We start from the raw sequence: 18,054 nt of genomic DNA, 5'->3' as shown, positions 1-18,054 counted from the left end.
ACGGTCTACGATGGATACCTGGTGATTATATTTTAGCGTACATACAACTACGTAGTGCGTAATACGGTGATATGATACACTAGCATGTTAATGAAGCATCCTGATCGATATAGGTCAATCCCTGCAATCCAGATCCAAATTGCAATTTGGACGTCGAGGCCCAGTTAGTTGGAGTCCACCTTGGCCAACTCGTGTTTCACAAAGGAAGCAGCGTCCCCAATAGAAGGACGAGATTCAGGCTTGGCGGACCAACACTTCCTCATAAATTCCAAATGTTGGGGGTCAAGAGGCACACCGGATTCGGGTTGATATGGCTCTGAGCGCCCCAACTGGGCACTGAAAACGTGTTGAACTTTTGCGAGCCACCAGAAGGGAAGTTTACCCGAGAAGACCTGCGCGATGTAAGATTGAGGTGAACTCGACCAAGATCTAGCAGATTCGACTTACCTCTAACATGATGCAGCCGAGTGAAAATATGTCACTCTGACTGTTCGGTTTCGGGAAGTCGTCATCACAGACAGTGGCATCGCCGTCGATGCTTGCCGGTTCCGGATTGCCCATCAATTCGGGTGCTAACCATCGGATGGCACCACTCGAATACGAGTTATAGTAAGATTTGTCGGCGTCTGCGAGAGCCACGGAGAGACCAAAATCTGCTAGAAACGCATTGCCATCACTGTCGATCATGACATTTGTCTTCAACCATTGAGTTAGTAAGGACTCAGAAGTATTGAAGCGTACATACACTGGTCAGGTCCCCGTGGGCTATTTCGTGTTCATGAACTAGAGATGTTGTCAGAGAGAAAAGATATGTTCAGAACAGCGTTTACGTACGATATCCCAGACCATCCACGACCTGTTTGAGCTAGATAATGGCATCTGTTGAGTGAGGTCTTATATTGCACATGATAGCTTAATCTCACCAGCCGTAGTTTCTGTTCCATGGTGAGTACCGTGCGCCCCAAGTAGCCATGAAGTGCCCCATTATGCATCCATGTAGTAACAAGGGCAGGCAATTGTCCGAATCCTGAGACCGTGCCGTGAAGAGTGAGAACATGCGCATGCTTCAATTTGATCCACACCGCTACTTCGCGGCGAAGTCTCTACGAGCGAGATTCAATGTACCTTACAGCGCAGAATTAAAGTTCGCGTACCTTCGTCGCTTTTTGAATGGCTTGTTCATTGCGTATATCTGCAATTCTGATAGCTTTGACAGCGGCCTGTCCAGAAGGTATTAGTCGGGAAAATTGCAGAGAAACAACATATGTACATCAATAGAGGTTGCTGGATCAAGAGTGAATGTACACTTCCAGATATCACCCAAGCCACCAGATGTCGTAGGATAATCAGACTGCTTCCTGATAGATGTACACCGAATGGCGCATGGGTCCGTATCGAAGGCCACTCTGTGTCTCACGTTCTGATGCCCGCAATCTATGAAGAAAGCTGAACTCACGGCCGCACTTCATGTATCGCAGTGGTCATTGACTGTGACGCGCTGCTATTATCCCATCAGTGCCTTATAAACCGGAAGCGGGAGAAGTACTTACGATGCGAAATAACCATCCACGCTGCTGGATGGTACCGAAGAATTGGGCTGCCTTTCAGCTTGCGATGCGGATGGATTACTTCGTGCCACATCTCTGTACCTGGCATTTTCAGCGCTATCCAATCATGATATGTGACCGGACATACGTCTGCAGAGTACTGGTGGTGTCGGACACCGACTTTATCGTCAAGGGGAGGCTGTTATAACATGAAAGACCATTTCTCCATATTTTCGGTTGAAAGCTCACGGTGTGGACCCCGTGGGGACGGTCGGTTTATCTTCAGACGTATTGACGCCATTTTCGGACTGTTGATCAAAGTATAACGTCAAGGTTAGTGGTCGAATCTAATGACCGAAACAATGCCTAACAATTTCAGTCTGCTTGGGTTTTCGAAAGAATGACAAGCAGGAACCCATGGTAATGGAGGTCGTCGTTGCGTTAACTCGAAGGGTTAGCAGGTTTAAGAAGAACCGGTCGCGCTTAAATAGTAGCCTATAGCTAGTAAGAAGCCCCCGGACTCACCGGTTAACCAAAATTGCAAAGCGCCTGAGCTGTGTGGAAGGAATATTCGCTAAACTGCCAGGAAGCCGCATGTGATCGAAGACAAGTAGAAAAGCATGCCTGAAGTGCGTTGTCGAAGGACAGTCTCGGTCGAACTCTTAGTCTAGGGCCCGAATTTCATCATCTAGTCTGGTGGCGTTGGTCGGCCCCGGTTGCAAGATCAGTCCTACCCAGAATCTTCGATTGATCCTGTGAGGCAGGGGGTGGATTTCATCAATTGAATCCTATCCAGGTGAGGTTGCATGGGAATCTGCGTCTTCCATTCCCTTATGATTGTTTGCATGCAGCCGTTCCTCACTACACCACGCAGGTCGGATTCAAGTTTTAGCAGTTGCTCACGCCCAATTCATCCCTTCCGAATCACAGGAGCATGCGCTATGATGGCACCAATGCATTGCTGCACGTTGCAGGCAATGTAGCCACAGAGTAAGAGGCAGAACACTTCAGATAGCGATCCCGAGGACCTGCATGAAAAGGAGTAAAGGAAAGTCCGACTTGGACTCAACTGGGGTTTGCATCTCAAGTTATCACGATGATTCTGTAACGAAGTTTCGAAATTTCGTCAGTGGAATATACAGCACGGAATCAATGAGTACGCGGTATCGTGCCAGTGCGCATGCAAGTGGGAAGTAAGCCGTAGATGAATCAACCATAATAATGCAGTGGGTGGTACTGCACGACGCATTGAGACATCAACAGCCGCATATCGGCCTTCGAAAGATACGGGGATCTGGATGGATGAACTCCGAGACAAGTGATTCGGTGGAGCAGGTCATGGTCAACGATATTTTCATTAGCTAGCACCTGCATTTTGGTAACGGCCTAAGGCATCCGGTCGAGGCTATAACCAAAATATTCTATCGCTGTGCTGGCAAGTTCCTATGAACAACAAAGCCTAACCACGGACGGTCCTGTCCTAGGTGTAAATTCCAACGTCGTGTCATATGTAAGATTGATGCTAAGGTCTATCTGGGTTTGAATTTTCCTTGAATCGATGCAACAACTAAGGAGGAGAGTTGTAAGAAGCGTGTCCAACGATGATGACGACGAGTACAACGGTTCAGGTCTGTTATCCACGACCATTTTCCCCCGCTTCCCCGCTCCCACACCTCGGCTAAATATGATACTGTTCCTATTCACTAACACTACAAGCAGATATGCAAATGTCGGACTCAGGCTCTGACGCGGAAATGGAGGTCGACGAGGTGAATCAGAAACTCCAGGAAGATGATAATGAAGGGGAGGATGAGAAACTCGAGCCTGAGGATGAGGAAGAAGACGAGCCAGAACCTGAACAAGAGGTGTGTCGATCTCATACTGCTGGATGTCCGTACTAATTCCATGTCCTCAGGATGCTCCAGAGTCTGAGGAGGCTTCTCCTCCTCCGTCTCCGCCCAAGCAGCCCCGCTTAAAGATCAAACTCAAGCTACCAAGCGTACCCAGCACAGAAGATACTGGATCACGTGGGCGTTCTGGCGGTGTGTTCTGCGTCATTCTGCTTTGCGCGTGCAACTGACTTTTGGGCTTGTGACGCGCAGATATTGACGTAGAGTCCGAAGATGAAGATGACGAAGAGGAGGCGGTGGGCTCGACGCGCCCCATGACTTCCCGCCAGGCGGTCCTTGCGAGCGTCGTGGGCTCTTCGCATGTATCTCTATGTATGTTTTCTTGCTGTCCACTGCTTGATTCTCGCTTTGAGTTCTTAAGCCTTGTCACTTATCTGACGGGTTGTTGCTGGTATCTTCACATATTGCCGCTTTTCGCACATTTCATTTTCCTGGATGCCGATTGCTAACCTTCATTGACAGCCACTGGCGAATCCTCTCGAAAGAAGAAGCAACTCACAGAGAGCGAGCTCGCACTTCGGCGTGAAGAGACAGCACGGAAACGTCGCAATCTCACTGAGAAAAAACTTGAGGACGAGAAGGTTAGTTGATCATGTTTATCCTTGTGGGAGGGACCTGAACGCTTTTCTTAATTTCACGCACCACCAACGGCATATCTGACATTCCGTCCGCATATCCACTAATTGTGCCCCTTCACATACAAATCCACCCCCTGCAGGCAGAAACTATCAACCGCCTCCTCAAAAAGCAGTCCAAGTCCAAAGCCAAGCGCAGTGCACTATCCACCGCAGAGGCAAGTGCATCCGAAGGCGAGCGTGAGGTCGAGCAGGAAGAGAAGGACGTCATCCTACCAACTGCTTGGCGGTGGGTGTCCAGCACGCGACCTCTGGTGGATTCTTCCACGCCCATGCCGAAGGAGAGTGTTGCTGAGGGCAAGATGAACCTCACATTCGGAGTGCCCGTCTCTGTCCTTTCTAGCGCTTCGCTAGCCCCACCTCCACCTCCACCCTTGCCAAAAGAGAAACCACGGTGTGACGTCCCTGGATGTACTGAAATGCGGAAGTATCGCCTCGTGCGCGACTGGGTCCATGGGGCATGCGGTCTCACGCACCTAAAGGTTCTGGAAGCGGAGGCGGGTACGAGGATGGAGGTTGTATGATTGAGAGTGTTACGACGCTCCCGGAGGTTTGTGCATTTGATCTTAGAACATATCGCTCCAGGACTCACAAATAAGGTGTAGGTCATCGTCATTTGCAAATTGTTCTCGCAGTTACTTGTTAAGCTTACTCATTGTATTTTGGATTAATAGCACGTTCTTTCAGTTTGGATGTTTGTAAATTTCACGAGCCATGTCACGGCGGCTGTGCTTTCTTTCTCTCTTGATGTTGAGAAATTTATTTATTTATTTTTAAAAAATCCTTGTTTATTGTCCGTATGTAACCTATATATGCTCGTGTGCTTATGATCAATTAGAGTAACAGTAATAATGGTTCAAGCTAAGCCGCAGGCGCGAGAACGGAAATGCCAACCAAAGGCGTTTGATAAAATGATACGCTCTTTGAGGATTCGTCGTACGCCTTGTTCTTCTTCTTCCTCGATGGGGGCGTGACGTCCCCGAAGACCTGTTCCAACCGTCTGGTGCGTGCAATATATCTGAATAAGGCTCTGATGTATCTCTTCTCGTTCAGCAGGCACTTGAGCTGACTGGCGCGTCTCGTTCCAACCTCTTCTCGCAGGACGTCTCTCTGACGAGCGTAGTTTGGGCAAACTACGAGGAAATGATGAACGGTTTCTTCTCCCCCGTTGCATTGTAGACACTGAGCCGTCGGTGACTTCGAAATTTGATGTAGGTGTTTGTTCAAAGGGACGTGTCCGGTTCTGAGCTGAAACAGAAGTGAGCTGTGGCGGCGTGGAAGGTCTTCGATGAGGCTGGCGAAATCCTTTGACGGTGCTGACGGGTCGATGGTATGGGGTATGAGGCAGCGCGGGGATTGGAGTGTGGTTTTATTGGCTTCGCCCTTGATCACGCTGTGGAATACCTGCTTCGCCGCTGATTTGCTACGTGGTAGAATTGACGGAGTCTTGTCCCACTGCGCCAGTGATTTTGGGAGTACGTTGCCCTTTGAAGTCTCCCCTTTCGCTGCTCGTTTCGCCTGCTTATCTGCTGCTTCATTACCCGCTATCCCCTTGTGGCCCGGAGTCCACCTAATCTTAAGCTTTCTGTCATCATCGTCTGGAAGAAGGTCCCGAAGGTCGTCGTGAAACTTGTCGACCAGATAGTGGCCGGGTTGCGAGCGGAAGGCCCCCGTGGAGCGGATTGCAGCCTGGTTGTCCACCCCGAGTGACATAGTTCCCCTCCCTCCTGCTTCCTTCAGCAACTTCACCGCCAGTATCATCCCCACCACTTCTCCATCATATACCGTGTGATCCTTGTCGCTGCCCAAATGAAACCTCTTCTCGCTGACTATCTTGGCTCCTCTCATCAAGACCGCTGCAGCTCCCACTCCCCCGTCTATCGCTGACCCGTCCGAATAAACGCGTAAATCTTCGTCTGCTGTCTCCTCCTCCTTAACCGCCTCCTCCTCTTTCTGCGCTATGCTTGTTGTGACGTCTGGGATCCATTTGGGGAACTGGCAGATCGGCGTGATCTTTTCCATCTTTTCCTGGTTGATCTTGAACTCGTTTAGCAGCTCGTGCAGTGATGAGGGATGGCCCTTGTGGCCCGCGTATCCGTGCTTCGTGCAGAAATTGTGCGCTGTCTTGATGCCTCTGGCTAGCGGGTGTGATAGCGGTAGTGTTGTCATCCTTAGCGTGGTTCGGAAGCACAGCTTGCGCACGTCGAGAAATGGTACTGACGAATTACTGGTCACATTAGATACCTTCCAAAGTCCGATCACACCACGCCTAGACCTCTCTAGACCTCTGTTAGATCAACGATGACAAGCGTAGCGAGACCTTCTCGAGAACGGAGTTCGCCGAAATCACGAACAGCCGGCGTTCAAACATGCTGTTCTGCAATGGTGCGTAGATCTACAACCCCTTTCTAGACAGATGGTCGACAATTCATGTGGCACTGACGCTTACTGCAGTCAAATATATGTCCTTATAACAGCGTGCATGACATTATATGCTCCTAGTCTAGTGGTGGTTACTAATCGATTTAAACCTATCTTGTAAGTTCGTGGAGAACAAGTCAGATGATATTGGGTTATGTCTCACACCATCGTTTAGTGCAGGTTTTGCAGTTGCATCCTTTCAGTGGCGCTATATGATTAGGGTGAGCAAAATAGTACCAAAGCAATAATTAATTTCTTTATGGTGCTTTCCAATGGCAAGGCTCGGGCACGAGGTAGGCCGACACCATTACCGGAGCAGCCAACTGACCAATAATGGTTATATAGTTTGAGCAGTAGAGTCCCGCATCAAAAGAACAACAGGATCGCATAATTCATTCGGGGGAGCGGCAACGCTGGTCCCTCGTGGTAGTTCCACATCTCAGTGTACGTGTCCTGCATTACAAGAGCAGTTGACAAATCGTGCCGACCTCACAGTATTTCAGGTGTGTTGCGTTGTAATATTATCCTTGTGTATGTTTAACTGAGATCTTTGAACCGACAATGGGTTTCCTTCCCAGCTAGCGAAGTTATTTATAAAGGAACTTCTTGCCAAGGATGATATTATTGTATTGTGCACACGAGTCAGCTTGAATGGGTCTTTCCATTACGATTGCTCTAACCACGTTAGAAAAGAAGTTAATCTCCTGCCAGCCTTCTTGGCCATGAAGAACTCATTTTTCTCATCCCGCGACGCGATCTGGGTCGACTTCTGCGTGGAGATATCTCACGTGCAGCCACCGACCGCCACCGACGGCATCGCTATTGAACAACTATATACCGGAAGCTTCCGTCCCAGGATTAGGGGACGTTCACCCCTCTCAACTGGACGCTAAATTTAGCCAATTTTGGCTCTGGTGTGTTCTTTCCTAAGAGGTCCAATCATGACAGTCTATGGTTATGATCATCAGACCTGTGGCTGGATGACCGGAGCACGGATCACATGCAAACTATAACTATGGAACTTCATACCTTTTATGTCATCCCTTGGACGCGGATGGAATGGGGGGCCGACATTTGGGACGACCCGCATGTATAATACTGTGAGACCCATTAAAAAGAGGCGACGTTATTGCCTAACTGTCATTCCAGTAGAGAGGCGTGGTTGGATCCAAGTGTGGGGTAACTGTATGTGATCGAAGATCATCTTTAGGATCGAAGCCCTTGTCGCACAAGGCCCACGATGTCAGCGGTATTGAAACTTAACTCCGTGAAAGCACAACCGATTTGAAAGACTCAGCCCTGGCATGATGAAGTGGTGATCACCAATCGGAAGGAAATGTGTCTCTCAAAAAGTTAGTGCTGCGTATGCGAGTGAAACTGTTTCTCACAACTCGTTTAACTCACACTCATGCAGTCTTTGCCTGGGTTTACACTTCATATCGTTGAGAACTTGCGAGTTCCTGTGCAACGAACCTCTCAAGTCCATTCGTGCGGGTGCCTGTCGAGAAAAGGCGATGTGCTGTCCAAAGTTCTTCAGCGCTTCAGCGGAAAGTTGAATGATCGTTGTCCTCCAACTTGCTGTATGCACTGTCATCTTACGGCTACACAGCTTGATTCAAGGTCGACTGAATATCATTGTTTACGTCCTGAGATAGTGTCCTAGCGGAGTTTGGGGCTGCGTCGCCTGGTCATTTCCGACATCATACGCCACATCAGGCGGCCCTATGTTGCGGTCATCGGTCCCAGTGGAACCCAGGGTTTTCTGGACAAATCTAGTCTGCGAATGAGGGATCTTCCATCTCCTTACTATGTCTCATGGGTCCGAAGGCGTGTGCATAACTTGCACCACAATAGTTCATCTATACTTATAAATACCTTGCCGTAAGCCGCGTCAGAGCCAACCAGTGCTGCCTGGGGCAAGTAAAGTATTGTGATGGTATTGGACGAGAGCTGCTTATCACGCTGATCTCGATCTCGGGGCCTCAAATGGTCTATTTAGAAGTGACAAAATGCTTGGACGCACTCGGTGAACTTCGACGAGGTGCTCTCACAGACTGAGATAATGTGACCATCATCTCCACATCAATTCATCATCACATGCATGTTACGGTTCAACAAACTTCAGGATTATTTCGCAAACGAATACATGTTGTAACATGGATCAAAGACAGACGTGATTACAGTCGACATCTGGTGTTAGTACAATATAAACAAAAACCAGCTCAAGAACATGAAGAGATATCATTGAAACTATTCTCATTTCACCCCGTGCGTTACACCCACACCTGACTTCCACCCCATCTGCGGCGATAATGCCTCCTTCGATCACGTCGAATGCAGCGCCTAGAATAGGGAAAACAATGCGCGTCAGCGGAAGATCATGACAGGAAAATTAGATTGGGTTCAAAGCTTTGTAAGATGGAATGGGAAAGGGGACGGGTAGGGCATTGACGAGTTTTGCCACCATCACCGGAACCGGAATGGGGTTATCTCGAGAGGAACGGCCAGAAGAAGCGGATGATTAACAAGCGCCGGTGACAAAGAGGGTTATATGACGGAAGCATGTCATGGTCTAGCGCACAGGACATACGAAAGAAGACATCTATGAAAAGACGCGCAACATGATGCAAGGTGATAAGGAGGGAAAGAGGCTGTATAATGGGAACAGCCCACATAAAGATGAGAACAGAGACGCGCGGGATGCAAAAGAGTGTGAGAATATACAGCATGTCAATGGGTATGATAACGTTCCGGTACAGCATGAAACCTGAGCAGAAATAAAAATGCAAAGACAAATAACAGTCAGGCAGAAAGAGAGAAGAGCCAATAGGATGAGACAAAAAAAGCGGAGGACCAAAAAAGGATTAAAGTTCCAAGAAAGACACATACTCATGATCCTCTAATACAACTGGAAGAGAGCCAGCGCTCGGAGCATTGTCAGATGACGAACTAGAATAGGACGGATACGAGAAATGACGTGCGTTTCGCCGCGACGACGGGATGTCAACAAGATTTGAGCGCCTCCGCATGAGAGTGTAAGGAACTGGGGATGAGGACGGGGAAGAAGGAAAACGGGGGACGGGGCGGAGACGCTCAAGCAGAAGTCATTCTTCCCGGGACGCAGCATCCCCAGAGCCAGAGCCGGGGTTGGAGGGGTGAGATACCTTGCTCCAAAGAGCGGCGATGCCGTGTTTCTCCTTGGGATCGCGGGAAGGAGCCCTTCCACTTGGGTCGCGCGACGCGGAGCGGGAGCGTATATTCCCAGCTCCGCCGCGCCCAGAGGACTCAAATTCGCTCTGATGATGGATTACACGTTCAATATCAGGCGAGTGCACATCCGTAAGGTTTGCAGCTCCGCCTCGGCCAACCGAGTGTCTGAGATAGGATGATCATGAGTTTGTAATTTCAACACCGCAGCGAAAGCAGCATGTATACCTCGCTTGAGCATGAACATGCCTCCTTCTTTCTTCTTCGTCCATGGCGTCGACGGTGGCAGCTCCATATTGAAGATTCCCTGCACCGCCTCGTCCTGTGGAGTGAAATACAGGACCACGAGAGCGAGAGCGCGAGCCCGATATGTTACCAATACCGCCTCTTCCAGAGGAATGCTAATATGTATCGGGCTTGTATTAATGTTGCGGGATATGACATCAGATGGACATACGATCGGGTTGGATTCAGCGTGGTGCTTCTTGACCTGCTGTTCGTATTCTGCCTGTACCGCAGCGTGCTCGTTGAGGATAGTTACAGTCTGGGGGTGATCTTTTCCCACATCCTGAGAGGGAGTGCGAATGTTACCCGCTCCACCCCTGCCCACCGAGAACATCTGCCAAGAGCCACCTAAGTAAGAACCCTAGAGAGAGAAATGTACAACATACCCTGTCAGGGTGCACGGCTTGCTCCCGCCCACGGGTCGAAGCAAAATCATCGGGACTATCAGTAGGGCGAGGATCGCTTGAGATGGAAGAGCGCCGAATGTTGCCTATACCACCTCTACCTGAAGAATGCTAACACACGAAATTATTATGAGATGTCCTTGGCAAATGAGAGTGCACTCACAAACGAATCGCGTCCCCGCGACACGGACCTGCTCTCGTTGTCGATTGAATCTGCCATGAGCAGGGATAAGCTTCTGGGAGTAAGAAAACGATGGTGATGGAAAGATGAAAGGGAGTAAAGTGAAACTAGAGACAGCCAGAAATGGCGGCAGGGGCAATAGCTAGGTTAAAGCTATAGCTGTGCACGAGGTCGGAACCTGCAGATCAGTGACAGGTAATAGCCGAAAGACAGCGCTAGCCCCTGGGAGATAAGAAGAGAACCCCAGAGGAAGTGACGGGCGAGAACTGAAGAAATAATGCGGGGCTGTGTGATAGGCTATAGCCCTTATCAGAGTTATGTTTATCTTTCCTGCCAGGCGTTTATCTTTCTTCCGATCCACAACCTCCCACATCCGATCTCAAATAAAACCGAAACCGAAAACTCACTTGTTTCATTCACCAACGTCGCCCCGTCGTAGCTGTCATGCGCAGGCACCCGACTATCCATTGTCCCAGGCACAGACAAATGCTGCGAAAACGATTCTAGGGGTTGTCCAGACATGTCGTTTGGTGTTCTGTCTATCGAATCTACCACCAACCGATGGCTAACTGGAGCAGTACGGAAGTTCTGTGGATTTGTGTTGTTGAGAGAGGATGAGTCCACAGCGTAACTTATAAAGATGAGCTCCGGATCCAACTGCCACGTCAACGTACGGTCGGATCTTTGTCAATGACTGGCCAATTTGAATCATTTTTGTTTACAAACTGGAGCTGGCTCTGGTCTGCATTTCCCCCAAAAACAAAGCACGTGGCCGTTTCAAGTGGATAGCGAGCAGTTGACGCAATATTCGCCATATGTGTCCTTCTGTTCTACTGAAGCACACGTCCGAGTCGCCCCGGTTAAAAGGACTCGACTTGAAAATCAGCGCCGCTATCCTCTTCTTCTCTGCGCTCATCTCCTTTGCCCTTCGCTCTCCCATTTTTTCCGCACGCATGCACCTCCCTGTGTGTTTTGGTCTGGATTAGTGTTTCCTTTCGGACCCTTCCGGACTCAAGACGCTCCGAAGGTTTGTCTTTGTCTTGTCTTTGTCGATCCCAAATCCCTCCGAGCACAAGCTGCTTCTTTTGGACTTTGCGGGATCCACGCGCCTCGCCCAGATCCCTGCCTTCCTGCACTGGTCTGGCAAAGCCAGACCTTCCCACACACAAAACGAATTAAAACCAAACAACCTCCCTTTGATTCGTTCTCAACACACTACGTCTCATCTCATCTCTCCGTAAGTAATATTTACTCGCTATTCACTATATACACCTTTCTCTTCAGTTGTATCTCTACAACACTTCGCGCATTTCACATATCTTAGCTGATGAATATTACTTTCTCTCCATCTCATCTTCTCTCAGACTACGTGTGAATACCGCCACAAAAATGCGTCTACGACGTTCATTTGGCCCAAAATGAATGTATGTAGCACTCCAATTCTAAGTATTAGCCCAGAAAAATTTGGTGCACGTCACACGCGAAATGATACATTTACATGTGAAGCTTTGGACGTTTAAATTTGAAAGCTCGACGTTGTGTTCAACGTTCAACAAAATCAAACCAATAAATGATCAATATTCTATCGAACATTGATTGATCTTATCTGTTTACTCCGGAATCCGGATCATAATTTCAAAGAAGGATACTTTTATGATTGGAGTCTACTTCCGAATCTGGCGTACTCGAGCACAGCAGCGCCATCTCTTCAACCACCGTGCTCTTCGCTTTAAAATTTACTCAATTTAACTTTCTCGGCACAACATCCATCGTGTCGACCACATGTACATTTCAAACTAGGTCTTGATGTGCATGCGAAACCCATGTAATTGCCCCTTCTTCGTAATTGCAGGTTGTGCCAGTGAAGTATCGACCTCAAACTTCTCACCAGTGTGTGTTTTACTTGTATTCGGAACAGCTGTTTCGGAAAATAATGCCCGATACGTCGTCGAATCAGCGTTTAGCATCAAAAAATGTGTTCTTACACTCCTCCAATGGCTAGTGCATTCTGATGGAAAATTGCATCCCCATGAAGTTGTTGGTCTTGACCTCCCGCCATCTTGCTAAGCATACATAAGGAGCAGTAAGCGATGTCATTCAAGTTGTTCAATGTCCATAAGTTCGCGGGAGTCACTAGTGTTACAGGGCATCTGAACTCCATACTGCGAGGGCTTGCGAAGGCGACCATATGATACATCCTCCTGCACGATCTCGAGAGCCTCGACAATCTTCTCCGTGAACGCTCCTGCATGCACAATGGCCCGCCTCTATTTGCCGTACTAATCTCCAAGCAGTACGGGAGACTAGGCGATAGCTGGCAATCCATCGCGAGATCTGCATATCCACAACGACATTCCTCAGACCAAAACTGTTCAAATTTGAGTGACTGTCAGCATCAGTGACCTAACTGGTTGAGTTAGCGTCATGCTTCACACTGACCCTGCACCTTGGAGTCCTCAATCATGTCGGCACTACAGTGTCGTCTTCTCAAAAATTTCTAATTGCACGTAACGAAAAAAATTGCCGGGGACGCATGGTCGTTTTCCGCCAATCGTTGTCGAGCCCAGACCAAGACGGACCCTGATAGACCCTCAATCAATAAATCAACGCTCACAATAAAAGCCAGAAATCAAGGCACGTGCTAGTACGCGTCTCGGCGTTTTACGTTCTACAATTTCAAGCATTAAAAGTGCGCATCTAAACGTAAAGTAACTATACCCAAATAAATTCAGGCTGAGCTCCCTTCTAGCGTATAAAATACGGGCACTGGAGACCACTTTTTATCATTCCTTTATCGCTCTCTCAACAACCCTAGCACCTCTCAACCAATCCCCTTCAACCTCTTTTATCCCAAAGATGTTCGCTCGTCTCCTCGCTGTCGCCTCCCTCGTTGCCTTCGCTGTTGCCGATGGCCAGTGCAACACCGGTAGCATCTCGTGCTGCAACAGTTCTACCTCCGTATGTGAATGTATTTTTTCCAGTGAAACATGATGCTGATTCAGACGAATGCCCGTAGACCAGCAACTGGAACTCTGCCTCCAAGATTCTGGGTCTCGTACCCGTTGTCGCTGATGTTACTGCGCTCGTTGGCTTGGGCTGCAGCGGTGTTACTGTTGTCGGCACCAGCTCTTCCTGCCAGGCTAACCAGCAGCCTCTGTGCTGCAGCGGCAACAAATATGTAAGTGCTTCTGTGATACAGTTTAAAGTTGCCTCTTAAAGTAATCATCGTACTTTAGAACGGTCTTGTTAACATTGGCTGCACTCCTATCAACGTTGGCGCTTAGATACCCAGTATGCCCTTGGTGGGCAGGTGATGGACACGAGGTCTTATTGATGTGGGGTTGGAAGGTCGCTCATTTGATACCAATGTCTCGTTGTCGGTCATAGTACTTCATCCTAATCACACGCTCGCTGTTTGCGTTTCTTTTGGGCTCATAAGATTCTTGATTGATTTCACCAAGAGGTAAATTTCAGGATAGTATATGGACGATCCGTGCTCAATTGTTTTGTTTTTTGCAATGCTCGTTGGTGTGGAGTCTGCCGATTGTATGTGGACCAAATGGGGATGCGACGCGGCCTATTAATTGTGATATCAAAATATGTGGTTGGTATTACATAGAGCATTCGTACATAACTGGCTTCTAGAAACTAAGTAGTATCAAACTATGTCAAAAGGTTCAGAAGAGGGCGTTTTGCGTAAGTGTTGTTATGGTCACCACCGAGAACGCACTAGTCTGCATAATGTTGTCCCGTGCTCGTAATATTTACGCTCCGTTCAACCCTGGTAGTAGGCCGAGTTATCTTGTGCCGAGAAAGCGCGTTGGTTTCAGTGACACATGCTCTATCAGATACAGTTCTTCCTTAGCGAACCTGCATACTTCGGTTGCATATCTTGTCAAATTGTACTTAGCATCAACTAAAGTCATTTTCCGAGGATGCCTACCTCAGGCTAGAAAAAATGATCCACGGGGTTACGATGAATTTGTGCTATATGACATCACATAAGCAGTGATGCGCGCTAGTAGGATCACGCCAGAAGCACAGGGTCATGGTCATCAATAATTTTCCGTTACCTACATAGTAGGGTTGAAGCGAATTGATGATGCAATTCAAAACCTTTCGAATTTAACAAAGCCAAACAACTCCTAGAATGGAATGTTCGACACATGCATCTCGACAGCTTTGATGGACCTACTTGCAGCTGATGTTCTTCAGCACAGCGCCGTTAATAACGGCGACTTGTGAAGAAACAGTGGGAACTGACATGGTCACAGTTACGTATCTCAAACACTCGTTGAAAATTGACAATCAGCCATGGTGACTACAGAATCCTCGTTTGGTCGCGACGTAGACTGGAGAAAAGAAAGCGATAGGCTGTGATCGCTACTTAAAATCCGACAATTCGAGTTTGCGAACGGACCAACCACAACCCAATGTACTGCTACTAGAAGACTACATAGGCACCTGGAACTTTCGTGTGTCTTGGACCGAGAACATCGTTGCGGGCGTGGCTCAGTGGCCTCATGACAGCTGTGTCCTGCGATTATGTGTCAAGTCAGTGGGAGACGTATACTCAATAAGATCCGCGCAGGCAGTTACAGGTATACAGTTCATTTAGGTCGTCGAGCCGAGTATTTTAACGGGTCCAAGCATTCGTGGGCGTCCAGACCAACAACGCAACGAGTTGAGTGCGGAATCATCTTTTGGAGGACAATGGCTGTGACTGTCGAGAGTCCGCATGCGGCTCATTGCTGAGCCCAGTTCTTCAACAGTCCATCCCATGGAACCTCCATTCCAAGTTCAGCGGCATGCTCGCCTTCTTACTGTTTTCTCCCTTGTGGCCCTAGCTCTTACCAGCACTGAGTGCCAAGCTGGTAATATTCAGTGCTGTAGTGTTCAGCGCTATGAGATCACCTCGACTGTATATTTTTGCTGGACAACGAAGCACTAGCATCATAGGTCGCCATATATAACGAGGCTGCGGAGTTTTCTCGCCGTTGGTGCTGATGTGACGGAGCTGGCTGGTCTGCGTATGATTCACGTTCATGGAACTTGGCATTGCTGATAGGCCGACATGGAATTTAAACTTTTAAAGCACTAGTAGGCTGTTCACAGCGCACGATATCAATATTTGATTGTCATGGTCAAGGATCAATTCAGCGTGTACTTGGTCCTTTATGCGCCATGCGGAGGCGGCCTGAATTTTCACGATGGAAGGATAGGTATCCTCTAGATTGCGGGTCATGTGCGCGATCTGGCAGTGGTGCGAAGAACGACGGCTGTGACGGACCGTGCAGCGTGCTGCCTCCTCGCTTGCATCTCAAAATGTAACAATAGAACATGCATATGATTGGCGCATATTATTGGACCACTGTGGGCCGTTCATCGTGACTAGTCTCGAATTCAGAACCTTGAATTATACTTCGTTCAACTAGGCTACCACCATTTCCTGCAGGAAGCTTCCGGTTCTGATTGAAACCTCTTCATCAAGCTGTAGACAATGAGGACATTCACCGCACTATATGCGCTTCTTTCTGTTCTCTTTGTATCTGCTGCCGTCCTCGATCAGCCACCTCAGGAAGTACTCGGCAGACCCACAGTCGATGCTCTGACCGACCGTGACGCTATCATCGAGAAGCTGCTTGATACATACGATGATGATCCTGTACGCGTTATGCGTCTTCTGGATCCCGAAAATGCGTCAGAACTCGATGCTCCACGGCTGTTGCAAATCTTTGGTACTGAGGCAGTCACATGGATGACCGAAGGCGACAAACTACGCCTTCGGCAGCAGGGCCTCGGGTTCATCGACCTCACCGATCACCAGGATTTGCAAACAAGTTCCGAGTCTGCTGAGTCAAGTTCGTGCGCCTCGTACTTCCCTTGCTACTTATTCAATCTAAGTGGTCAATAGCATGGCCTAGACTACAATATCAAGACAGGGTGAAGTCCGTCACCAAGCTTCTGAGCAAGGACGAGATGAAGAACAACCTGGGCAACTTAACCTCCTTCCACAACCGGTATTATCGCTCGGAGTTTGGTGTCAAGAGTTCACGCTGGTTATACAATCAGATCCTGGAGGTCAGTGTTATCAAATGAAATTCTTCGGACTTGAGTATCTAATCCACTTGTGCAGATTGTCTCTGCTGCTCCTCCCGGTGTCCGTCTCTCAGTCGAGACATTCACTCACACGTTCCCCCAGCCCAGCGTCATTGCCCGCTTTGAGCCGTTCTTTGGACGCTCTTCTCCCAATCCAACCATAGCCCTTCCGCGCATCATCGTTGGCGCTCACCAGGACTCCGCAAATTATCGTTTCCCCTTACTCCCTGCGCCCGGAGCGGATGATGATGGCTCAGGAACGGTCACGATCCTCGAGGCCTTCAGAGCTCTTGTTCAAGCTGAGTTCGTACCAGAACGCCCGGTCGAGTTCCACTGGTATGCCGCAGAAGAGGGTGGCTTACTAGGAAGTCAGGAAGTCGTATCTGAGTATAAGCAGTTGAAGAAGGAAGTGGGCGCCATGATCCAGTTTGTGAGCATGCTAGTGATCCTATCATTGTGAGCTGAGAAACGACTGAGTACTAGGACATGACTGCATACGTACCAAAGGGAGAAGTTCCCGTTGTGACTTTTATCACGACGGACGTTGATTCGAATCTGACGAACTGGACAATGGCGCTTGCAGAAGAAGTACTCTACGTCTGTGGTGGGCGGTGCAAAACTTTTGTAAGTTGCGGTACCACAGGTCTCGCAGGTCTTTCTTACTGAACCTATTGCGCAAAGTGCTGGTGCAGGGCTCAGACCACATGTCATGGCACCGAGCAGGATTCCCTGCCATATTTGCCGCAGAGGGTGATCCATTCAAGACATTCAACCCGTACATCCACACGTCAGGAAGACCGGATGGACCTTGCCGATGGCGAGTTTTCATTTGAGGTGCGATTTTTGACCTGATCTACATTACGTTGAGAATCACTGACGATGGAATACAAACAGCATGCTCTCGAGTTCGCAAAGGTTGCTGTCGGGTTCGTAGTCGAACTTGGTGGATGGGTCGAATAACTTCTTGGGGATGGCCAGTCTGGTTGCACGGACCAATGATATACTCAAACTCTCGTCCGTGTATAGTCTCCCCGCGTTGCTACTTACAGTCGTGAAGATTGTCGGGCCAAGATAATGCTAATAATCACGATTTGCAAGTACAGGACAGCTCATGAAGTCGGCAATCAGATTGTGTCAACATGCAACTTTTACTTATTCTCCAAAACAGAATAGTGAGAGTATGATTGTTCTTCCGGACGTCCATATCGATAGTAGCACTAGTATCAGTTCTTGTTCGGGTTATCCATGGCACCGTGGACGAGAGTACTATTATCATGATGAACTTTAACTTATTGAATATATATACGTTGCCCGCATGAGGCGGCGATTCTAATCCTGTGCGGGACCATCAATTTGTTTGTTCGG

The 18,054-nt window shown here is 48.6% G+C and overlaps 6 protein-coding genes across 6 annotated transcripts; 3 read left to right on the top strand and 3 right to left on the bottom strand.

Annotated features, from left to right (window-relative positions):
- Positions 1-3: 3 nt before the first annotated feature.
- EDB91DRAFT_1148970 (kinase-like domain-containing protein) lies at positions 4-1,819 on the bottom strand. Its single transcript, XM_041319359.1, has 10 exons — positions 1,696-1,819; positions 1,551-1,643; positions 1,457-1,501; positions 1,271-1,406; positions 1,155-1,220; positions 924-1,103; positions 835-865; positions 746-783; positions 448-696; positions 4-392 (listed from the first exon to the last, which is right to left on the bottom strand). The coding sequence occupies exons 3-10, from the start codon at positions 1,483-1,485 to the stop codon at positions 165-167; spliced, it is 957 nt and encodes a 318-aa protein (XP_041174296.1). The 5' UTR covers positions 1,486-1,501; positions 1,551-1,643; positions 1,696-1,819; the 3' UTR covers positions 4-164.
- Positions 1,820-3,092: 1,273 nt separating this feature from the next.
- EDB91DRAFT_1148954 (PAPA-1-like conserved region-domain-containing protein) lies at positions 3,093-4,922 on the top strand. Its single transcript, XM_041319358.1, has 7 exons — positions 3,093-3,175; positions 3,267-3,412; positions 3,463-3,589; positions 3,650-3,769; positions 3,920-4,038; positions 4,176-4,642; positions 4,698-4,922. The coding sequence occupies exons 1-6, from the start codon at positions 3,106-3,108 to the stop codon at positions 4,614-4,616; spliced, it is 1,023 nt and encodes a 340-aa protein (XP_041174295.1). The 5' UTR covers positions 3,093-3,105; the 3' UTR covers positions 4,617-4,642; positions 4,698-4,922.
- A 907-nt stretch (positions 4,923-5,829) lies between these two features.
- Positions 5,830-6,300, bottom strand: EDB91DRAFT_1011368 (uncharacterized protein; the record flags this gene model as incomplete). Its single annotated transcript, XM_041312422.1, has 1 exon — positions 5,830-6,300. A coding segment is annotated over one exon (471 nt), but the record flags the coding sequence as incomplete, so codon positions are not given.
- Positions 6,301-9,511: 3,211 nt separating this feature from the next.
- EDB91DRAFT_640281 (uncharacterized protein) lies at positions 9,512-10,768 on the bottom strand. The gene is made up of 5 exons (XM_041327965.1): positions 10,573-10,768; positions 10,392-10,520; positions 10,178-10,339; positions 9,949-10,121; positions 9,512-9,888 (listed from the first exon to the last, which is right to left on the bottom strand). Exons 1-5 carry the CDS (start codon positions 10,627-10,629, stop codon positions 9,618-9,620), a joined length of 792 nt encoding a protein of 263 aa, XP_041174293.1. The 5' UTR covers positions 10,630-10,768; the 3' UTR covers positions 9,512-9,617.
- Positions 10,769-13,446: 2,678 nt separating this feature from the next.
- Positions 13,447-13,874, top strand: EDB91DRAFT_1251345 (fungal hydrophobin; the record flags this gene model as incomplete). Its single annotated transcript, XM_041323368.1, has 3 exons — positions 13,447-13,548; positions 13,607-13,768; positions 13,827-13,874. 3 exons carry the CDS (start codon positions 13,447-13,449, stop codon positions 13,872-13,874), a joined length of 312 nt encoding a protein of 103 aa, XP_041174292.1.
- A 2,096-nt stretch (positions 13,875-15,970) lies between these two features.
- On the top strand, positions 15,971-17,998 carry EDB91DRAFT_1148931 (Zn-dependent exopeptidase). The gene is made up of 6 exons (XM_041319357.1): positions 15,971-16,451; positions 16,505-16,671; positions 16,727-17,119; positions 17,173-17,313; positions 17,371-17,523; positions 17,584-17,998. The coding sequence occupies exons 1-6, from the start codon at positions 16,091-16,093 to the stop codon at positions 17,647-17,649; spliced, it is 1,281 nt and encodes a 426-aa protein (XP_041174291.1). The 5' UTR covers positions 15,971-16,090; the 3' UTR covers positions 17,650-17,998.
- The last annotated feature ends 56 nt before the right edge of the window (positions 17,999-18,054 follow it).

This window comes from Suillus paluster (genome assembly GCF_016628075.1).
Source record: "Suillus paluster strain FC165 chromosome Unknown EDB91scaffold_53, whole genome shotgun sequence".
Classification (NCBI taxonomy): Eukaryota; Fungi; Basidiomycota; class Agaricomycetes; order Boletales; family Suillaceae; genus Suillus; species Suillus paluster.
This window is presented reverse-complemented; position numbering and strand designations above follow the sequence as displayed.

Bases quoted from the DNA above. Each gene is read 5' to 3' on its own strand.
- EDB91DRAFT_1148970 (XM_041319359.1), bottom strand. From the start codon at position 1,485: ATGACCACTGCGATACATGAAGTGCGGCC. The intron at 1,221-1,270 runs GTACATATGTTG...CCTTCTGGACAG, and splicing joins ATCCAGCAACCTCTATTGAT to GCCGCTGTCAAAGCTATCAG. The intron at 866-923 runs GTGAGATTAAGC...GCCATTATCTAG, and splicing joins TGGAACAGAAACTACGGCTG to CTCAAACAGGTCGTGGATGG.
- EDB91DRAFT_1148954 (XM_041319358.1), top strand. From the start codon at position 3,106: ATGCAACAACTAAGGAGGAGAGTTGTAAGAAGCGTGTCCAACGATGAT. The intron at 3,176-3,266 runs GTCTGTTATCCA...CACTACAAGCAG, and splicing joins CGACGAGTACAACGGTTCAG to ATATGCAAATGTCGGACTCA. The intron at 3,770-3,919 runs GTATGTTTTCTT...CTTCATTGACAG, and splicing joins CTCTTCGCATGTATCTCTAT to CCACTGGCGAATCCTCTCGA.
- EDB91DRAFT_640281 (XM_041327965.1), bottom strand. From the start codon at position 10,629: ATGGCAGATTCAATCGACAACGAGAGCAGGTCCGTGTCGCGGGGACGC. The intron at 10,521-10,572 runs GTGAGTGCACTC...TTCGTGTGTTAG, and splicing joins CGCGGGGACGCGATTCGTTT to CATTCTTCAGGTAGAGGTGG. The intron at 9,889-9,948 runs GTATACATGCTG...ATCCTATCTCAG, and splicing joins CATGTTCATGCTCAAGCGAG to ACACTCGGTTGGCCGAGGCG.
- EDB91DRAFT_1148931 (XM_041319357.1), top strand. From the start codon at position 16,091: ATGAGGACATTCACCGCACTATATGCGCTTCTTTCTGTTCTCTTTGTA. The intron at 17,120-17,172 runs GTGAGCATGCTA...ACTGAGTACTAG, and splicing joins TGGGCGCCATGATCCAGTTT to GACATGACTGCATACGTACC. The intron at 17,314-17,370 runs GTAAGTTGCGGT...TATTGCGCAAAG, and splicing joins GTGGGCGGTGCAAAACTTTT to TGCTGGTGCAGGGCTCAGAC.